Below are 22,643 nucleotides of genomic sequence, written 5' to 3'. Positions count from 1 at the left end.
CGATGATGGATGCTGGACCATTCACCTATTCTAATAGTTAATCTGGTGTTCATGCAAAATTGATGATGATGACTGACTGATGAAGAACAATGGATAAACTAATCCACCTACACTAAGATGACAAAGGCCCAAAAATTTATATTAATGATTTACTACTGCATTTCCCTTATACTACAAAACACTTCAAAATATACTTTGTTCCAATGAGTAATAAAGAAAACAATAATTGGCAAGTTGTCTGTCTTGAGAGCTGCTTTGAATCATTCTTATTGAAAATAGCACTTCAAACATTCTTAGCTCTTAGTACACTTGTAGAATTTGTCTAGCCAGTTATTTACAAACTTGTTAATATAATACATGCCTGAGGATATTTTGTTTGTTTCAGTGATCTTTCACACAAAGTGAACACCAGATCTCTGCAATAAATTTCACCTGGGCCAAAATGGGTTAACTTTTATTTTTTTAAATATAGACCACATTTTCTAACAAGAGGGCCATGAAGGCCCTGTATCGCTCACCTGACCTATTGACCTAAAGATTATCAAGATTAACATTCTGACCAAGTTTCATTAAGATATGGTCATACATGTGGTCTCTAAAGTGTTAAACAGCATTTCCTTTGATTTGGCCCAGTGACCTAGTTTTTGACCCTACATGACCCATATTTGAAACTGACCTAAAGATCATCAAGATTAATATTCTGACTAAGTTTCATGAAGATACATTCATAAATGTGGCATCTAGAAGGTTAACAAGCTTTTCCTTTGATTTGACCTAGTAACCTAGTTTTTGACCCCACCTTACACTGATTTAAACTTGACCTACAGATAATCAAGATTAACATACAGACCAAGTTTCATTAAGATGTGGTCATAAATGTGGCCTCTACAGTGTAAACTAGCTTTTGCTTTGATTTGACCTGGTGACCTAGTTTTTGACCCTACATGACCCAGATTCCAACTGGACCTTGACATCATTTAAGATTAACATTCTGAGCAAGTTTCATGAAGATACAGTCATAAATGTGGCCTCTAGAGTGTTAACAAGCTTTTCCTTTGATTTGACCTAGTGACCTAGTTTTTTTATCCCACCTAACCCAGATTTGAATCTGACCTATAGATCATCAAGATTAACATTCTGACCAAGATTCATGAAGATACAGTCATAAATCTGGCCTCTACATTTGTACATTGTTAACAAGCTTTTCCTTTGATTTGACCTGGTGACCTAGTTTTTGATCCCGGTTGACCCAATATTAAATTCGTCCAAGATTTTATTGAGGGCAACATTCTGACCAAGTTTCATTACGTTTGGGCCAAAATTGTGACCTCTAGAGTGTTATCAAGCTTTTCCTTTGATTTGACCTAGTGACCTAGTTTTTGACCCTACCTGACACAGACTTGAACCTGACCTATAGATAATCAAGATTAACATACAGACCAAGTTTCATTAAGATATGGTCATAAATGTGGCCTCTACTGTATAAAGTAGCTTTTTCCTTTGATTTGACCTGGTGACCTAGTTTTTGATCCTACATGACCCAGACTCAAACTGGACCTTGAGATCATTAAGATTAACATTCTGAGCAAATTTCATGAAGATACAGTCATAAATCTGGCCTCTAGAGTGTTAACAAGCTTTTCCTTTTATTTGACCTGGTGACCTAGTTTTTTACCTCAGTTGACCAAATATCAAACTCGTCTAAGATTTTATTGAGGGTAACATTCTGACCAAGTTTCATTAAGATTGGACCCAAGTTGTGACCTCTAGAGTGTTAACAAGCTTTTTCTTTGACTTGAGACCTGGTGACCAAGTTTTTGACCCCAGATGACCCAATATCGAACTCGTCAAAGATTTTATTGAGGGTAACATTCTGACCAACTTTTATTAAGATTGGGCCAAAATTGTGACCTCTAGAGTGTTGACAAGCTTTTCCTTTTATTTGACCTGGTGACCTAGTTTTTGACCCCAGATGACTCAATATCGAACTCATCCAAGATTTTATTGAGGGTAACATTCTGACCAAGTTTCATTAAGTTTGGGCCAAAATTGTGACCTCTAGAGTGTTAACAGTCAAACTGTTGACGGACGACTGACAACTGATGGACAACAGACAGACGACGGACACAGGGGGATCACAAAAGCTAACAACCTCTGAAAATTTCCCTTCTACAGTTGAAAGGAACTGTGACATACCAGATATATACTGAACAGCAAAAGAAACTATCCAGTTTTATAACTGGAATATTTTCTATTTAAAAACTTATAAATCACTTATGTTTTTCATATCACACTACACCTGGAGAACTTCACCTTTAAAACTTAAAAAAAATCAATCAACCGTTAAGTCTGTAGTCCCACAATAGCCGTTTTGCACAAAATTCATGCGCGCCTGTAAATAACAATTTTCTTTGAAAAATTTTATTGTCATTGGAAATTTTGATAATTGGCAAACTCGAAAAACAGCATGAAGTTTGAAAAATATTGTTGGTTACAACGCACAATTGAATCAAATTTAGCGCGAGCGCCCAATTGTTACAATGCAACTGACGTGCAGAAGATATAGCCTTTCAAAGGGCTATTGTGGGACTACTGACTTCACGGTTGACTGATTTTTAAAACTGATTTTTAAAAATTTATCATGCGGAGATCTTCAAGAGCAATTTTGGTATGAAGAAACAATTCAAATTTGAAAAATTATTTTTTTTATTTCAAAATATACCAGTTATACATCTGGATAATGTCTTTTGCTGTTCAGTATAGTATATTTACCAATGTGTGATGTGTAATTCACCCATTCACTTCAATTCTGGAAGAATGAGTTCTTTAACAAAAAAGATTCTGCTATATTAAATCTCTTTTGCTGTGTCCCTAAAATCATCATTAATTCAAGATGGCATAAGTCTGCATTGTATATGAAAACTGCAACACTTACCAACATGACCTGCTTTGATTTTCACTGGAAGGTCAAGGTCATCCTGAAATTAAATAAACATGGTTTTAATAATATGTAAAATATTTATATTTGACTAGAGATTTCTGACAACCTATATATTGAACTAGATGTTTGTTTGTCTCCTGATGTACTTAACCTTACTGATGCAGGATTTTTTTTTTCAGGAAAAAGAACATACTCTGAGCATTCTTATGAAGTTTCATTTAAATCCCACTCATAGTATAGTCCACACACATTTTATTTAGGAATGCTCTATAATGGGCCATAAGTCCACAAAACAATATGGTCAAGATGGCCCTGGGTCACTGACCTGAGTAACACACCATAACAGTGTAAACATGTTTTACCTAGTGATTTCATGGAGACAAATATTCTGACCAATTTTCATTAAATTGAACTAAAAAGTGTGGCCTCTTGGAGTATAAACAAGCATTTTCTTTGATTTGACCTAGTGACCTAGTTTTTTACCCAACATGATCCAGATTCAAACTTGTCCATTTCATGAAAACAAACATTCTGACAAAGTTTCGGGAAGATTGCAGCAAAAAAGAGGCCTCTACAGTGTATACAAGCTTTTCCTTTGATTTGACCAAGTGATCCACATGACCCAGGTTTGAAATCATCCAAGAATTCATGATAACAAAAAGTTCTGACCAAGTTTTATGAAAATAGAATCAAAAATGTGCCCCTTAGGGTGTAAACAAGCTAATTCTTTGATTTGACCTGGTGACCTAGTTTTTGACACCACATGACCCAGATAAAACTTCATCCGAAATTTCATGTGGACAAACATTCTGTCCAAGTTTCATGTGCATCAAATGAAAAATGCAGCCCCTGTTGCATGCACAAGGTTTTTCTTTAATTTTAACAGGTGACCTAGTTTTTGATCCCACATGACCCAGTTTCGAGATTAACCTAGAGTCAAACATTCTGACAAAGTTTAAAAAAGATTGGCTTACAACTGCGGCCTCTAAAGTGTTCACAAGCTTTTCCATTGATCTGGCCTGGTGACCTAGTTTTTGAACCCACATGACCCAATTTAAAAATTTACCCAGAAATCATCAAGACAAACATTCCTACCAAGTTTCATGAAGATTGAGTCACAACTGTGGCCTCTAGAGTGTTCACATGCTTTTCCTTTGATTTGACCTAGTGACATAGTTTTTGAGCCCACATGACCCAGTTTCAAACTTGACCTAGAGATCATCAAGACAAACATTCTGACCAAGTTTCATATAGATAGGGTCACAACTTTGTCCTCTAGAGTGTTCACAAGGCAAACGCTGACGGACGCCGATGGACGCCGGACAATGACTGGTCACAATAACTCACCTTGAGCACTTTGTGCTAAGGTGAGCTAAAAAATAATCAAGGCAGGCTGTGTAAACAATAGGCACAACTAGGCTTTATATCTATTATTTCTCTGAAATTGAATTGTTATCTTCAAGTTTTGTAAATGAAGCAAGGACAAGATCTTTATCCTATCCCTTAGTAACAAAATACAATAGTCTGAAGGAGTTTGCTAGAGGTTCAATAAACAAGCATTTGTGGAAAATTATATAACAAGAGCTGTTGTCAGTGGACAGCGCGCTCAACTATTCTCTGTGCTTGATAGTATAATATAAGCTATGAGTAAAACTATAACATTACAATAAGCATATTCTAAGTCGAAAAGGGGCCATAATTCAGTAAAAATGCTTGATAGAGTTGCCTTCTCCTTTTTGCAGACTGCTGTCATGATGGTAAACAAGTATGCAAAATATCAAAGCAATATCTCAATGAGTTTGAAAATATTTGGGGTGGTACGCAAACTTTAACATTTTATTCTAAGTCGAAAAGGGGCCATAATTCAGTCAAAATGCTTGATAGAGTTGCCTCCTCCTTTTTACAGAATGGGGTCATGATGGTAAACAAGTATGCAAAATATGAAAGCAATATCTCAATGGACTTGGAAAATATTTGGGGTGGTACGCAAATTTTAACATTTATTCTAAGTCGAAAAGGGGCCATAATTCAGTCAAAATGCTTGATAGAGTTGCCTCCTCCTTTTTACAGACTGGGGTCATGATGGTAAACAAGCATGCAAAATATAAAAGCAATATCTCAATGGACTTTGAAAATATTTTGGGTGGTACGCAAGCTTTAACATTTATTCTAAGTCGAAAAGGGGCCATAATTCAGTCAAAATGCTTGATAGAGTTGCCTCCTCCTTTTTACAGACTGGGGTCATGATGGTAAACAAGTATGCAAAATATCAAAGCAATATCTCAATGGACTTTGAAAATATTTGGGGTGGTATGCAAACTTTAACATCTGTGTGACGCTCACTCTCACGCTAACGCCTACGTCGGGGCGAGTAGGATAGCTCCCCTATTCTTCGAATAGTCAAGCTAAAAATCAGACCAGCAGTGAACATTTTATCAACTATCACAACAGCAGTCCTTTTAAGTGTTGTGTCTCCCTGTACCTGGGCTGAGCATTGTTAAATTTACCTGGAACTGTATATACATGTGTATAATAGATTTCTGCATAATATGGTAGTATGGAGGCACCAGGCTTGTTGCACAATTTTCATTACCTCTCAGCGACAAACCAAGACTGCTACTATTAGTATTTTGCTTGGTTGCTTTCTACGCTTCCAAAGGATCTTCTCATAAATTTTATTCTGTATAAATTGGTAGTCATAAAGGGAAAACTAGCACTGTCCCCTGGTGCCCATGTTTTTAACAAATAAACATGGGTTTTTAACAAATAAACATGGTCTGATGAAATTTAGTAGAGTTGCCCAAGAAACACTGCCGTTAAAGTATTTTGAAATCTGGCCAGCTATTTTCTGAAAATATTTTAAAGTTCTGATTCACTGTCATGGCAACCAGACCCTCACTGAAGACATACACATGAAGGAGTCTGACAGGGGACCACTGATGAAACATTTTAGTGAGGTTTCCTTGAAATTAGAATCATGGTTTTAGTCTAGATATGTTTTTGAAAGGAACCGTGGTTGGACATAAGACATCCAATCATCCTAAAAGCATTTAATGCTCAAGCTAGCTAATAAAACAAAACATCTTATGTTTAGTTGTATTCAAGCAAATTACCGACAGTCTCAGTTCTCAGTTTTTCACAAGACTTCTATTAAATTCTTCCAAATGGTGCAAAAAAATCAAAGTAGAGTATGCTAAATGAATTTCCATGCCTACTTGTGCAAGAAAGCTGCAACACCCCAAAAAGTAGGTTTGACATGAACAGGTGTATATATGTAACAGGTTAAGTTTGTCAAAAGCAGTAGATTAGCTTTTGAATCAGTACTGGCAGAAACAACTGAACAGACATTTAATTCTGCCAAACATTCTTGATTGAACAACTTACCAAAGCACTTTCCTTCAAATCGAGTTCATTCAAAACCACATCACCTGTAACAAACAGAAATATAATTAGCTTTTTTAATAACTGAGCTTATTTCAGACTCTGTATGTTTGCAATATCATTTCCCTTACTCAATATCTAAATGATGCAATATCATTTCCCTTACTCAATATCTAAATGATAACTTTGTTTCCATGCGAGTGTAGATTTGTCTGAAGTTATTATTATAGCTTAGCACATTAAATATAAATCATCAGGACTGGTGAGAAACCTCGTTCATGTCTATACATGTAAACAAGCACTTCTTGGTTTAAATCGAACAGTTGTCAATAAAACTATTCCATAGAAAACTTTCATCCAAAGCAGACAAGCAAACCAGTTACCAGTAACAAGAGCACCGCCTTGCGGGTGCTGACGCTCATCTGATTTTTTTTTGTATAATAGAAATATTGTCCTACCCATGATTTTCTAAGTCTAAAAAGGGCCATCATTCTTGCAAAAAGCAGGATAGAGTTATGTTTCTTGATGTACAGTGTCCACTTATGATTGTGAAAAACTGTTGCAAGTTTTAAAGCAATAGCTTTGATAGTTTATGAGAAAAGTTGCCTTAAACATAATACTCAACCAAGATAATGATTTTCTAAGTCCAAAAGGGGCAATAATTATTGCAAAAAGCAGGATGGAGTTATGTTGCTTGCTGTACAGGGTCAGCTTATGATGGTGAACAAGTGTTGCAAGTTTCAAAGCAATAGCTTTGATAGTTTAAGAGAAAAAGTTGACCTAAACATAAAACTTAACCAAGAAATCTGATATTTTCTAAGTCCAAAAGGGGCCATAAATCTTGCAAAAAGCAGGATGGAGTTATGTTTCTTGCTGTACAGGGTCAGCTTATGATGGTGAACAAGTGTTGCAAGTTTCAAAGCAATAGCTTTGATAGTTTAGGATAAAAGCTGACCTAAACATAAAACTTAACCAAGAAAACTGATTTTCTAAGTCCAAAAGGGGCAATAATTCTTGCAAAAAGCAAGATGGAGTTATGTTTCTTGATGTACAGGGTCTGCTTATGATGGTGAACAAGTATTCCTAGTTTCAAAGCAATAGCTTTGATAGTTTAGGAGAAAAGTTGACCTAAACATAAAACTTAACCAAGAAATCTGATATTTTCTAAGTACAAAAGGGGCCATAAATCTTGCAAAAAGCAAGATGGAGTTATGTTTCTTGCTATACAGGGTCAGCTTATGATGGTGAACAAGTCTTCCAAGTTTCAAAGCAATAGCTTTGATAGTTTAGGAGAAAAGCTGACCTAAACATAAAACTTAACCAGGCAACGCCGACGCAGACGCCGACGCCGACAACCGCTCAAGTGATGACAATAACTCATCATTTTTTTTCAAAAAATCAGATGAGCTAAAAATTAGTCACCCTTATAAAATGTGAAATTTTAGAATTTGGACAGATATTCAGTATATAAATTTAATTATGATGTCCGTTCTTGTTATTAAAGGCACAGCCACTTGATTTGCAAATCTTTTGTTACATGGACTTGTGTGCTGATGAAAGGGTGACAAAAATAGCTATAAACCATTTGATAAATTTCAAAGACTCCAGCTTAAAATGACTTATAAAATTTTGCAAGGTGTCAACATCATTACATGGTCTGCTGTCCAAGAAAGAGTAAGCCTTTTTATTGTAAACTGGCAATTATTCATTCCCAACAACTTGTAACTGGGCACATCCACACATAAAAATACAACTAGTATTTGGTGCGGAAACCAGACATCACCTATCAAAAAATTTTCCCAATGTCTCTATTACCTGACATGAATTAGATTAGCATCATCAACTGTTTTAACATTATATACGAATACCAACAGTTTCTAGCATATATACAAAGGTAGCATGGTAAAGATTACAAATTCATAGTAAAACTGTAAATTTCAAAGATGGTTAACAGTGGAGTACATGAATACAATAAAAAAAGTTGATGTCTGGTAGACAAAATTAACATGGTATTCTTGTCTTACTAGTAAAGCTAACGAAATAGAGAATATATTGTGAAAATGAATTAAAACTTCATATTTTAGTTCCCCCTTCTCTTGAATGCAAAATACAAAAATTTAGCTAGGCGCTGTATTGATTTTCTTGATTTCGAAGATAAAAGAGTTTCAAACTTATTAAACAATATAATTACAATTATTGATATTTTTGAACAGCTTCATAGAATAAAACCAGTTTTGTGTGACAGCAGCCTAGCCATTTGTCTGTTAAAAAATCCAAACTTGCCTCTTTTTCTAGTTGTTGCAATTATGTGATAAAATTGTAATGGTTTTTCCAGGTCTACCTGATTACAAAACTACTGACATGTTCTGGAAAAATTAGTGACAATTGTATGAATCAACAGAACTACAGTAATTGTGGACTCTATGCTTTTCTTTTTTTTTTAATTACCTATTCCATCTAACAGCAACAAACAGCTATATGCAGTTGACAAAGTATTAAATCAATATTAACTATTGTCAATCAAGAGGCCGAGAAACACTGTATTTCTTTTCTGACAAAAGATGCCAAAAGACCATGTGTGAATAGTAATCACACAGCAGATATTGAAGTCTCTCAACTGACCTTAGATGCAACATGCAAACAGCCTTACTCATTTGGCTTGTTGGGATGTTTTTTTTATGATCTGATACTTTCTAGTTGTCATCCCTCTAAGCCTTTACCGTATTTGCATTTTACTGTTAGGAAAATGTAAATACTGAAAAATCAAAAAAAATCATAAAATACTGGTCAGACTTACCGGTTCTTGCTCCAATAAATTAAACATTAATGTGTGTTCAGGTTTAACGTCTTTTTCAACAATTTTTCAGTCATATAAACGACGGTTTAAACATTAATATTCATGCAGAAACTTCAAATGGGTTGAATTTAACTCATAATTTTACCGGTTTCAATACACAGTGGACTGCGAATGACATGAAATTGCAGAAACAAAACACAACATAATTATACATTCAAACAAGAGCACCGCCTTGCGGGTGCTGACGCTCATCTGATTTTTTTTGTATATAGAAATATTGTCCTACCCATGATTTTCTAAGTCTAAAAAGGGCCATCACTCTTGCAAAAAGCAGGATAGAGTTATGTTTCTTGATGTACAGTGTCCACTTATGATGGTGAAAAACTGTTGCAAGTTTTAAAGCAATAGCTTTGATAGTTTATGAGAAAAGTTGACTTAAACATAATATTCAACCAAGAAAATGATTTTTCTAAGTCCAAAAGGGGCAATAATTATTGCAAAAAGCAGGATGGAGTTATGTTGCTTGCTGTACAGGGTCAGCTTATGATGGTGAACAAGAGTTGCAAGTTTTAAAGCAATAGCTTTGATAGTTTGAGAAAAAGTTGACCTAAACATAAAACTTAATCAAGAAATCTGATATTTTCTAAGTCCAAAAGGGGCCATTAATCTTTCAAAAAGCAGGATGGAGTTATGTTTCTTGCTGTACAGGGTCAGCTTATGATGGTGAACAAGTGTTGCAAGTTTTAAAGGAATAGCTTTGATAGTTTAGGATAAAAGCTGACCTAAACATAAAACTTAACCAAGAAAACTGATTTTCTAAGTCCAAAAGGGGCAATAATTCTTGCAAAAAGCAAGATGGAGTTATGTTTCTTGATGTACAGGGTCTGCTTATGATGGTGAACAAGTATTCCAAGTTTCAAAGCAAAAGCTTTGATAGTTTAGGAGAAAAGTTGACCTAAACATAAAACTTAACCAAGAAATCTGATATTTTCTAAGTACAAAAGGGGCCATAAATCTTGCAAAAAGCAAGATAGAGTTATGTTTCTTGCTATACAGGGTCAGCTTATGATGGTGAACAAGTATTCCAAGTTTCAAAGTAATAGCTTTGATAGTTTAGGAGAAAAGCTGACCTAAACATAAAACTTAACCAGGCAACGCCGATGCAGACGCCAATGCCAACAACCGCTCAAGTGATGACAATAACTCATCATTTTTTTTCAAAAAATCAGATGAGCTAAAAATGTAAGCAAGGTAATCTTATGCTTGAATGTCAACATATTAAATTCATTATAAGAGAATCATTACAAATACATTGTACATGCACCAGAAAATCTTCCCAATGGATGCAGAATATGTTTGGACGTGATGGGACAAAGACAGTCAAAAGTTACATGTATCACACTGGCCCAAAAAGTCCAAATAGAACTTGATTAACTTGAAGGACAATTTCATTCATACAAGTTCAAAGTCAAGACTTATCAGTCAGAATCAACTCAATCAAGTACATTATTATTAAATATTATTATTAAAATCATGCACTTTCAGTTACTAGATAAGGCTAGATGTTTAGCACCAAGCCATTTCAGATGAGTGTCCCATTTACCTGTCTACCTACATGGTATTAAAAACATGCACTTTCAGTTACTAGATTATATAGATAAGGCTAGATGTTTAGCACCAAGCCATTTCAGATGAGTGTCCCACTTGCCTGTCTACCTACCAACATGGTATTAAAATCATGCACTTTCAGTTACTAGATAAGGCTAGATGTTTAGCACCAAGCCATTTCAGATGAGTGTCTCACTTGCCTGTCTACCTACATGGTATTAAAATCATGCACTTTCAGTTACTAGATAAGGCTAGATGTTTAGCACCAAGCCATTTCAGATGAGTGTTCCACTTTCCTGTCTACCTACATGGTATTAAAATCATGCACTTTCAGTTACTAGATAAGGTTAGATGTTTAGCACCAAGCCATTTCAGATGAGTGTCCCACTTGCCTGTCTACCTACCAACATGGTATTAAAATCATGCACTTTCAGTTACTAGATAAGGCTAGATGTTTAGCACCAAGCCATTTCAGATGAGTGTCCCATTTGCCTGTCTACCTACCAACATGGTATTAAAATCATGCACTTTCAGTTACTAGATAAGGCTAGATGTTTAGCACCAAGCCATTTCAGACGAGTGTCCCACTTGCCTGTCTACTTTCATGGTATTAAAACCACATTAAGTTACTCAATGAAAATGTTAGGGACTAGGGTAGACGTCCCGGAAGCACGAAGCGCAGCAAACAAGGCCTGAGCTTAAATGTATACTTGGCTTAAATGAAGAAAACTGTAATATTTTGCTGATAACTTACTACCTTCGGTTAGCATGTGGACAATATTTTCAGACTACTGAGCCTTAAGAGGAAAAACTTGCTTTCAATGAAGGATATATCTCTCCTGGGAAAAAGTATCCTGATATATCGCAGCATTTAGTGCTGTATAGCAATACATCTATCCATAATTTTCTGATAAGTTTCAAAGTATTTTCTTTTTTTTGTATCTTTTGTAGAACTTAAATTCTTATCTGTATAAATTGTAATGACTAAAGAGGACCTATTTGTTTGTGATTTTGGGAAGCACCTATCAGCAGAACAGTCATGCCAATTATCTTTGTTATTTTCGAATAGCGGTTGATAGAAACACCGGAAAACACCGAAAAACCGGTGTTTTTCGGTGTTTCTACTTTCCCTTCGATTAGAGTGGTGGAACCTATGCTCGCGGTATTCCTATGCTCGCGGTATTTCGATAAATACGCTCGCTGCAGAAGCACAGATAAAAATGTTTCATCATGCTATGTTCAACGCCAACCAGTGGTGAAATGCCTTTACAACAAACGTAGCGATAGCCGCGCGTGCCGCTCACGTGACGTATACAGCAGCCGATACATTTTACGAAATCTGTATCCGTCGCACAAATCTCAGATAGATATGTCAAAATCGCCAAACTAAAGTTAGATTTTTAGAAATCATGCATTACACTCAGATTAAAAATGCATTTTAGAGCAAGATGTGATGATTTTGACGCCTGGCTACACTACGAGTGCCTGTCGAACCATGAAAAAGATCGATGTTGATCGTAGTATTTTGACAAAGTCCAAATGGCTCTTTCTGAGATGTAGGGAGAAGTAATTTTCCTACACACAAAAGAAATGTAGGAATCATTAGTGAGTTAATCACTGTCGTTTTTTGAATCATCAATACCTGAGCATTCTGTTTTTATATAACATTATTATACGTTCTAATAGTGATTCCATTTCTGTAAGGGAAATATACACATAGAGGCACATACTAAAATTTATCCTCATTTCTTTTGTTTTTCACATAATCAATGAGTAATATTCTAAATATTATATTCGCATATGCTTGTTTGTTCATTTTTAGCCTGCTGATTTTTTTTTTCGCGCTTAGTTTAATAGATATAACATACCACCAGCATAGGTTCCCTTCAGGGCGAATTTTTACCTTTTCACGTATGCCGTGTCGATAGCTCAGGAGACGACTAAGTCACATGATGACGCACATTAACAATATGTTTCGATAAAAGGAGGATAACTTTATGTTTTTGTATAGGCAGATTGAAATAATAATTTTTGCTTGCTTCTTAAAAAGATAATAAATGTACAAAATACTGTGAGCATAGGTTCCACCACTCTAGTATCCTTATCAACATGACATGTGTTTCGTTAGCCTTTCTTTTTTTGGTATAAGATATCATAGTAAAACGACTATTAGCATTATTTAAGATATTAAATCAATAGACCGGGACCGTTAGAACAGCCACTTAAGATAAAATCTACTTTCATTTTCAATTTTGTTTTCTGCAGTTCTAGACATCGAACGAAACAAAAACAAAACTAAAGCAATTATTCAGTATAAATGAGCAAAGTCACGTGCATAATCTTACTGCTTAACATATCCAGCTTAAAACACTGATCGGCGTCTTTCTGCTTTGATGTTTTATTTCATACCCCTCCCACCAAGTTTGCATACGAACCTCCCCATATCCCAAGTTTCAACTGAGATTTGTCCAAGTTCTCCACAAAGTCTCCCAAATATTTGTTGATCAAATCAGTAACCAGCGATTCGAAAACCATTCTGGCAGACGTTTACTTTATCAAAAGGTGTATTTTTTGCAATTTGCACAAAAATCCTAACAACTTGTACGAGCCGTACTCTCAAGCCGACATCTTGGTTGTTGTCGTCATTATGCTAATGAGTGGAGGTCAAGGATGTTATGCGGTTCACGGTCACTGGTATTATGATATGTGAGCAGGGAACCAGGTTCACGGTTGAATGCAATGCTTTGCACAGCAGATGTTATTTGTCAGAGGTCTACGTGTTCCCCGATTTGACGAACATCAGATGAAAGCAGATGTTTGCGCGAAAACACATGAAAGTTAATGCTCTTTCATCTTTTTTATATGGATCATTTTCCCCATTTAGATCTAAATTCAATACATCCGAAGCAATGATCATAGGTTTTCTTCCCGGTCTGTCATAATAAGTTAGATACTAATTTGAAGTAAAGAGAGCTCTATAAAAATAAATCTAAAAAAAAAATTATCCTGTTTTTTTTCCATTTTGCGCAGAACGGGTGTTTTAATCACATCGTTTTATCTGTTATCAAGAATGTATTTTTGCATGAATTTGCTTATAATAACAAGATCTAAAAAAAATGTTAACTTGTTATTGTTCAGTGCAATAAATTTCATGTAACTAACCGCGCATTTATGATAAAGTTTGTTTCACTTCAGAATATGTTGTTAATAGTGTGTAAATCAGGCAAGAGGTGCTATAAAATAGTGTTCATTTTTAAGGCTTCAGTCTAAGTTAAACTGTATTAAAAGCCAAAAAATACATACATATACTGTACGAGTACATGTCTAGAATGGATACATTTCGTTAAAAGGCTGGAAAATCAAGAAACAAACCCTTACTTTAGGTGAAAAAAGACTCAAGGTTGCCACATAATTTTTTGTTCCTTTCGGATCGTGGAGTCCTTTCAATGTATGTGTACACTGTACAGTAGAGTTCCACTTTAAAGTCGGTACCAGGGCGCGTGAGATGTTACACATTTCAAATACTTTAAATGAAAAAAATATCAGAATACGCTTGATATTTTTCCTTAACAAACATGAGTACCTAAAGTGTAATGAATCATACTATGGTTGATCAAGTGCGATCATGACTTTTTTTCCGGGAAAGGACGATCACTAATTATCTTTTGTTACTAAGCAGAGTAATTTTGATTTTATGACGCAGAACGAAATCTGAAAATTGCAGCCTCACTATACTACATTGCGAAGGTAGGGAATTCGAAAAAATACGAAGAAAAAAATCTCTATTTAAGCATATTGCGTCACTCGAAATAATCACCCTTAACAGAAACTCACTTTTCCCTCCGCGTGAGAGCCACAAAGTAGGCCTAGTGCAGACACTGATACACTACGCTACCAAGGTCGCTTCTGGAATTGTAACGACGCCCAGCCAGCAAAGGAAAGAGGACTTAGGTCGGACGAATATGAGGGTGCGGCAATTGCTTTACTTGCTGGTCATGTAAATACTGCTTTACAATTTACTGCTCTATACAGTGCGCAGATGCCCCATAAACAGTCTGTGTGCGACGCATATCGTAACATTTTCTTACCGATTTTAAAGCTTTGTCCCTGTAAAACTTCTAGTTATAGATCTGCCAATTGCACTGGATATTTCTAAAACAGGACCTTTAGAATCGAAGAAAAACTCTATTGCAATTTTGAGTTCTTTCTGCAATAACTGGTCGTTTTTGCCCTTTCCTAAGCCACTGCTTGTTGTTTAGTTTCCTTTGAGGTTCGAAATGATATGCCCATGTCTTATCCCTTGTGAGCAGTTCACTAAAAACCTCTTGTCATCTGCACTTGAATTACAGATTTTAGAATTTGATTCTTTGCCATATTGCATCCTTAGCACAGTATAAATGCGTCTGAAGGCCTACAGCTAAAAAGGGAAGATTTTAATAAATAAAATGTTATATACACAATTAATTGCGAATGTAGCTCTATAAACGCCCGTTACGGAGTTAGCTTAAATATCTAGTGGATCTAGATTTATGTAAAAATAAAGTATTTTAGTGAAAGATGCACCTTGGCCTACCCTAAATATTTATAATTTTTATTATTTTATCTACAAATACTCTGGTTATCATCAGATAGTGATGATCCAATTTTATTTATGTTACACATTACTTTCAGTTACTTATTATAATTGTATTTCAATTACCCAAGGTCTGGCTACGCCACTGCGTTTATTGACTTAAATAGGGATGTGACGTCATTATTTACGTCATAACATAAACAATGGAGGCACCTTGATGATACTGTTCTGTGAGAAGATGTTTAGACGATGTGATGTTTATCAATTTATGTATAATTTTACTACTAATTAAAGGGAGTAAGTATTGTTTGCTAGTACTGGCTTCTTTTTTAAAAAACAAATATTAATAACTGTAAATCTATAGTGAACTATTGTGACCAACAGTTTTTGTTGGATAACAGTAACAATACCCGGATAACGATACATTTTCGGTCTTGACTAGATTCTGATATTCCATTACGATTACTTCAAAACTTCTCGGAATGTTTTATGTGTTTAGAAGTTTCTATTTTAATCATGTTACCAAATAAATTTTTGATATCAACTTCACTTCAAGCATTTTTACAGGATGTGAAACTCGAAGTATATCGTTCGTGGTCAAACACCAAGAGTTCTTTGCTGTGCAGGGTAAGTATTCAGGCCCCGTTAAACTAAAGTGTCAAGACTTAAATCTGTTAACTCAATTTTAAGTAATCTGCCGGTTGTTAAGTATTCATATCCCAAAGCTGATCACATGTACAGATATATTGCCGTTCTATCTATGATCTATCTATCTTCCGTTGACGTCAAACCCCTTGCGGGAACGTAGACATCAAAATCAAAAAGAGAAAGAATATAGTGATAAAAATTTAGAGTGGAAGAAACTAAAAATAACTTTGGTGATATAAAAAGGTTAAAACTTGAGTTTGCAGGATAACTAGGGCGAGGCATGTTCAAGGCTGCAAACTGCAGCACTGAACTGCTCTAGGGTAGGGAGGTGGACGACACTGGGGGGAAGTTGGTTCCAATGGTACACTGTTCTTGGAAAATAAGAAAACTTGTAATAGTTCGTGGTTGCAGTAATTAACCTATAACTTAGGGAATGGCCATAGCGGACACATCGGGTTATTGGGGTCAGGTAATCTACGACTGGGATAGCAACCAGATCATGATGAATCTTATAGAAGAGTGAAATTCTCTAAGAATCATGTACGCCTTATGTCCAGTCCACGAAGGTTATTGAGTGTAGCATATTTTACACTGAAGTACGGCCGTAGCCGTCTTGATCCAACGGCGGTATCCTTTGGACGCTTTCCATTTAGTCAATTTGATTTGGAGGGGGCGACCATACCTCGATGCATATTCGAAGCTTGGGTCGGACTAGAGTCTGGTAAGCGATGGTCTTAATTGGTTGGGATTTGACCTTAATGTTTCTTCGTAAGAACCCAACGTTTCTTGGTTGACCTGTTTATGTGATTGTCCCATGATAGGTCATTTGAGATATCCACGCCTAGGTATTTAGCTGAGCTGACCGATTCAAATTGGACTCCATGTAGGTAAAACTGTAGGGATAGGATGTTTCCTTCTAGTGACGTGGATCACTTGACACTTGGAGGGGTTGAACTCCATATCCCACTCCCACTTTTATAGAAGTTTTAGGTCATTTTGGAGAGTGTCAGGTTGGTCTGCAGATGGCAAAGTTAGATATATTGCCGTGTCATCTGCAAACAGACGGACTTTGGAACTGACGTTTTGTGGGAGGTCATTTATGTAAGCTAGGAAGAGCAGGGGACCAAGTACAGACCCCTGCGGGCCACCTGATGATACTGGGATGGCATCAGAGGTAGTGCCATTTAGGACTACTAACCGTTTGACACACTCTTGCGAATTTGTAACATTTTTGTTTTTCTGGAGCTCAAATTGGAAAATATACTTAAAAATAAGAAACTAATGATTAATTATCAGTCTTTTTTTTTTGTTAAACACTTACCATGCGATAAAGCAGTTATAAAATTGAGACTCGTGCATTATCGCAAATATCTTAAAATATCTGCATTCCCTACGGTCAAAGATCTCAGTCTTCACAGAAAACCCAATGACCTTGATATTTTCGAAATACATTCTTCTCTATCTCTCAGCTATTACATACGGAACAAACAATTGTCCTTTCCGTGTCCACACGAATTTAAACTATTATGTTTGTTTTTTCTATTGTCAGACGTGGAAGAGAGAGGCCACATCCCATTGTCAGATTCTCACGAGAGGCAGTTAGAGTTGACGGATCTCAGTGAGAATGACGTCAAAATTCAGGTACATTTGTTTGTTTGTAAATTTGTTTTTAAGGTATTACCGGTTTAACATGCATGTCAGTAGAATATATTGCAATGGGTTCAGGAGGGTTAAAACTAGTCTTAACTCCATTAGCACCAAAATGCGAGGATGCCTCGTTAACGAAGGTCGCCTCCATTACTCACCAGTTTTATTACGGGATGTTTATCAATGATATTTTATGGCCAAAATACATTACTCATACAAGGCAAATCTCCAGTACCAGTACACATTTGTATAAACTGTATTTCTATAAGAATCCAGCAGTACATAATCCTAATTAATTGTTATTAAAAGCTGAAATTTACAACAAACATAATTTCTATGTGAAGTTCAAAATAAATAAAATCTATTTTAAAAAGTCACTAAATGATTTCTTTAGAATAAACTTTCCATAAAGCATTAAAAAAGAAAACCGATGTCACGGAATAAGAGAATAATTTATTGATGGGAGTGGGGGTGGGGGTGGAGGGAATAGTGGACTTGAAAATTCCACGACAATGTGTTAACTAAAGTGCGAAAAAAAAAAAAAAACAACAGAGCAATGTCAGGAGAATGGAGCGAATGTATTACATATACTTAGCACTTCATCGCATGACATGTTCAGTCTGCTATTTATGTAGTTTTCATGATGATAACATCCCGTGCCACCATCAGGTACTAGTTATTCCACTATGCATTCCCCGATTACGCTCATTAAAGGTGATCGGAGCTTGGTCTATTTTCAGTTTTGATTTATTGTCAATGGAAGTCACGCTAAAGATCATAGAATGTTGAATAAAGATCATTTCTATGTCTTTAAAATCGCTACAAAGTCTACAAAATGTGCCAGACTTTACAAGAACCTAACTTTATTATTCATTTTATTATTGTTCACCAATTTCTTTTGACATTTGATGTTCGTAATATTTCTTCATGTCATTTAGAAGTTTATATCCGGGATCGTCCCTTGGATGCACATGAGGCCTAACAACAGATCTGACCGCTTCAAAGAATCCAGACAACCTATTCAAAGCGTAACTTCTCTGATTCGGAAGCTGATATTTTTTTATATCACGTGAGAGCGAAATAGTATGACAACTTTCAAATAAATACCAAGTATAAGCGCATTTCAGTGAATGTAAATATATGTATAACTCAGACAGTTTGTTTGCACATAGCATCAGGAATCACGAAACTCATTTGTCAATACGCCTCTAGTACTCCGCCCTAGCAACTACTCTAGGCTGAAAGGGGGAAAAGTGGTTAGTTTATCTAAGAAATATACTTGGTTCAAGAACAAAAGAACATAAATATTATGTTAACAATGCCTAATTTCTACTTCTTAGCTTTCAAAATGTCATTTGAATAATCTATCCTTTGCAGGACAATGTGTCTCCAAGCAGCAAAGATACTGTTGGCGCTGACAATGTCCATGGAAATTACGCTAAAGATCATAGAATGTTGAATAAAGATCATTTTAATACAGAAGATGACGAGTATAGACACAGGGATGATTATAATGACGACATTGACGACGATGATGAAGATGACGATGAAGTGTATGGTACAAAATTAGATGATTTTCATAATGTTGAAACACTGCCTAGTATATACTCCAAAAGTGATGACGTTAATCACAATGAATTTGATATTGAGAGTATTTCTGGTTTGAAGAAAATTCTCCGGAGAAAGAGATCTGCGCATGAGCAGTGGAAGAATTCTCTGCCAGGTGCAAACAAGGCAGAAACAACAGAGGACACAAAACCCGACGTCTGGGAGGTGAGACTGAAACAACCTTTTTTTTCCGATTAAAGAAAACGTTATTTTCTTACTGTCCGACAGCCAAAAAATCAAAAACATGGGATTTACAAATACAGTTGGAATTCTGAATAGCGACACTGATTATACAAAGAGACAAGAAAGTCAACCAGAATATTTCATATTTTCAATCTACCTGATAAGCGTTCTCGAGGAGAGAAACTGGCTGATCTGTAACAGTAGTCTGGGATTTAGATATAACATGCCTCTGCCTTGACTGTACTTCGGTAAAGTAAAAATAATTTCTGGGATAACATACATAACCAGTATTAGACTGGATTCGGGAAAGCTGTGTTTATTTGTGAAACTACTGTTGCTAAGCGTATTGTAACATCTTTCTTGCAGGAAGTTAGTGACGAAGAGCTTCAAAAAGCACAGAGGCATAAATACAAGCAGATCGCCATCTATGCCGGTTGGACACTTCTATCTGTTTTCTTCTTCGTCTTCGTCGGCATTTGCTTCCTGAGAGATCCAGTAGCATGCATCTTTGCCTTCGGAACAGGTTCTATCGAAACTTTGTATAAAATGTTTATATTTCTGTGACAAGTATTAAGCTCTTTCATTTCAGCTCACATCACCTTACAATGATATGTAAAGCACTTCTCATGATTTTCATAACTGCCTGTTATTCTTTGCCACGCAATTGTTTTTACTGTCTGTTAGCAGGTCGTCCGTCCTTTAGCAATTTCATTACATTTCTGTTCAGCATGTTGGGAACCCCTTGAGCTATGATTTCAACATAGAAGACACGTTGACCATGGGTAGTGCATGGCCCTAATGAGCTTGATCTCTGTTGGTCAAAAGACAAGTTTACAGTGACTGTTTGTACATAAACCATTTCCGCGCAATAGACAAAATACAGTCCTCAAATTGGCAGAAACAATTCTCATGTGCAGTGCATGACCCATATTGATTTTGAGTTCAGTGAGTTAGATGTGAAGGTCACGGTGACTGTTAGTACGATAACCGTTTACACTCAAAATATTGAGAACCCAGTGACTTACGAACCTGTGCCAGACAAAGTGCCCATGGGCTGTGCATCATTCCTAATAATTTTGACATCACTGCGTGAAAAGTAACGGTCACGGTCAGTACCAAAACGGTTTCTACTCAGTAAAAAAAACATTTTTGACATGATTATCTATTTTGGCATTTTAGAACACAGATTCAAAGGTCAAGGTCATACCAACAGTTAGTAAACCCCCATTTCCTCTCGGTTTAATATTAGCTCTGTAGCTATAGTTCTAAGACTTTATAGGCACATTGTTTCGGTCGCATTTGTTTCTGTACAGCAATCCTCCTGATTCCATCACGTATACTTTTTTTGTTGGCCATTAAATTACAAGACCAACTAAAGTACTGATAATATTGAAAAGGTAATATTTGACAGTACTAGTAGCATCCTATCAGCAGCTAGTGTGATTTGACCTTCAACTTTGCTTTTATTGTTTTGTCATGTTGCCGACTGCGCCAAAAACGGTTATTTAATTTTTAAAGCTCACTCTTTTATGAAAAATCCAAAATTTTTATTTTATTAAATAGATATCACATTTGAAAGCATTTTTCACCAACTATAGATTTTCAAACATTTTCAAACTACATGTACATACTTCATGAAATGTATGATAAATTGTAATGATTGATAGACATTTTTATACGCCCGAAGGGAGGTATTATGTTATATCACCGGTGTCCGTCTGTCCGTCCGTCCGCAATTCCGTGTCCGCTCTGTAACTCTTGAACCCCTTGAAGGATTTCAAACAAACTTGGCACAAATGTTCACCACATCAGGGCGACGTGCAGAGCGTTTGTTTCGGATGGCTGACTTGAAGGTCAAGGTCACACTTAGGGGTCAAAGGTCATATGGCTTTGTTTCGTGTCCGCTTTGTAACTCTTGAACTGCTTGAAGGATTTTAAAGAAACTTGGCACAAATGTTCACCACATCGAGACGACGTACACACTTAGCGGTCAAAGGTCATATGACTTTGTTTCATGTTTATATTGCTCTGCATTGCAGTTCTCTTGTTTTTATTCGGCAGATCCCTTTTTTGTTCACTTACAATACTTTTTTTAATTACTTCCCTTTTATGTTACTATAAATAGCTTATTTTGTAACTTTTTTATTATTGGCCTTAGGGAAAAACCGAGACTACTTTTCTGTGGTACAACATGGATGATACCACCAATTGTTTGGTGTATTTTTACATATCTGTAGCTGGTAAGGATGTTTTTGTGGACTTAGAGAATTGTTTTTGGAATTTCTTCCCTTTGTTTTTCCTGTCCTTTGGGTTTCAACAGTCAAGTTCTTTGAATTTTGCCCCTTTCCTGTGATATAACCTTCGGGCGTATATTGCCCCGCTTGGCGGTGCTCTTGTTAGTACGTTATTTTTGCTGGCAATATGTTTTGTGAAAAATGTCACTAGGCGGTGAACTTCATAATTATTTTACCGGCAATTTCTTGTTACAGCCTGAAACGCATAATCAGTTCTAACTGATATGTTGATATCAGATTTTCTGTATTTTAGGTTGCCCTTGCTGCTTGATTTGCTGTCCATGTGTTAGGGCGTTCACAGATAAGTACCTGGATACAAAGAAAATTATGCGTGAACAGATGAATAAATACATGCCTGGCGTGATTGTGAACGATGACGGCACGCTTGAACGATATGAACCGACTCCGGATGAGCTTGATACACTTGCAGAGCTTATTGATGAATTATCAGAATAATTTCTTATTTATTTTTAAAACGGTGCTTTGTAAATAAAACCGCGATACTGTTATCGTTTTAGCGATACTGGTGGCGATTGTTCTATGCTTTGACATTTTTTCAGATCACTGGTATATCTATTGCTTTGTTCATTGTCATTGTAAATGTATATTTTGTTGAAAATGTGCTGACGTTTGGAGTTGGATTGACATTTGTCTCCTGTAATGATTCTGTGTAACTCGTTCTGTAATATTGAAACTTATTGTCTTTTATACTTATAATAAATTTCAGCATACAGCATAGTTATCTGTAACAAATGTCACCAAATGTTTGATCCACCTTTTCTTTGACCATTGACCATAGTATACAATCGTTTTAAGAACTCCCAAGGTGGTAATAGGATTTTTTAAACCTTCATGATATGTTGTTTAATTTTGAATTAATTATTAAAAACGAGCTTGGTGTTGTAAATTTCAGCCACTTTGTACTCACAAACAAAAACACGATAAACACTTTCTGGATATAAG

The 22,643-nt window shown here is 35.9% G+C and overlaps 2 protein-coding genes across 12 annotated transcripts in view; one reads left to right on the top strand and one right to left on the bottom strand.

Annotated features, from left to right (window-relative positions):
- The window catches only part of LOC123542107 (intermembrane lipid transfer protein VPS13A-like), a 227,438-nt gene extending 214,072 nt beyond the window's left edge, over positions 1-13,366 (bottom strand). For all 11 annotated transcript variants that reach the window (XM_053531671.1, XM_053531674.1, XM_053531680.1 and 8 more), the window contains exons 1-3: positions 13,163-13,366; positions 6,326-6,369; positions 2,936-2,978 (exon numbers count right to left, since the gene is read on the bottom strand). In XM_053531671.1, the coding sequence (XP_053387646.1) occupies positions 2,936-2,978; positions 6,326-6,369; positions 13,163-13,262 (187 nt within the window). In that variant the 5' untranslated portion in view covers positions 13,263-13,366. The remainder of the gene's footprint in view (positions 1-2,935; positions 2,979-6,325; positions 6,370-13,162) is intronic.
- Positions 13,367-15,463: 2,097 nt separating this feature from the next.
- On the top strand, positions 15,464-22,413 carry LOC123542303 (uncharacterized). Its single transcript, XM_045328090.2, has 6 exons — positions 15,464-15,597; positions 15,868-15,927; positions 17,498-17,589; positions 18,973-19,368; positions 19,753-19,909; positions 21,934-22,413. Exons 1-6 carry the CDS (start codon positions 15,555-15,557, stop codon positions 22,134-22,136), a joined length of 951 nt encoding a protein of 316 aa, XP_045184025.2. The 5' UTR covers positions 15,464-15,554; the 3' UTR covers positions 22,137-22,413.
- Positions 22,414-22,643: the final 230 nt, after the last annotated feature.

The sequence above is a fragment of the Mercenaria mercenaria genome, chromosome 19 (genome assembly GCF_021730395.1).
Source record: "Mercenaria mercenaria strain notata chromosome 19, MADL_Memer_1, whole genome shotgun sequence".
Lineage (NCBI taxonomy): Eukaryota > Metazoa > Mollusca > Bivalvia > Venerida > Veneridae > Mercenaria > Mercenaria mercenaria.
Note: the sequence above shows the minus strand (reverse complement) of the source record. Positions and strands in the feature narration are given on the sequence as shown.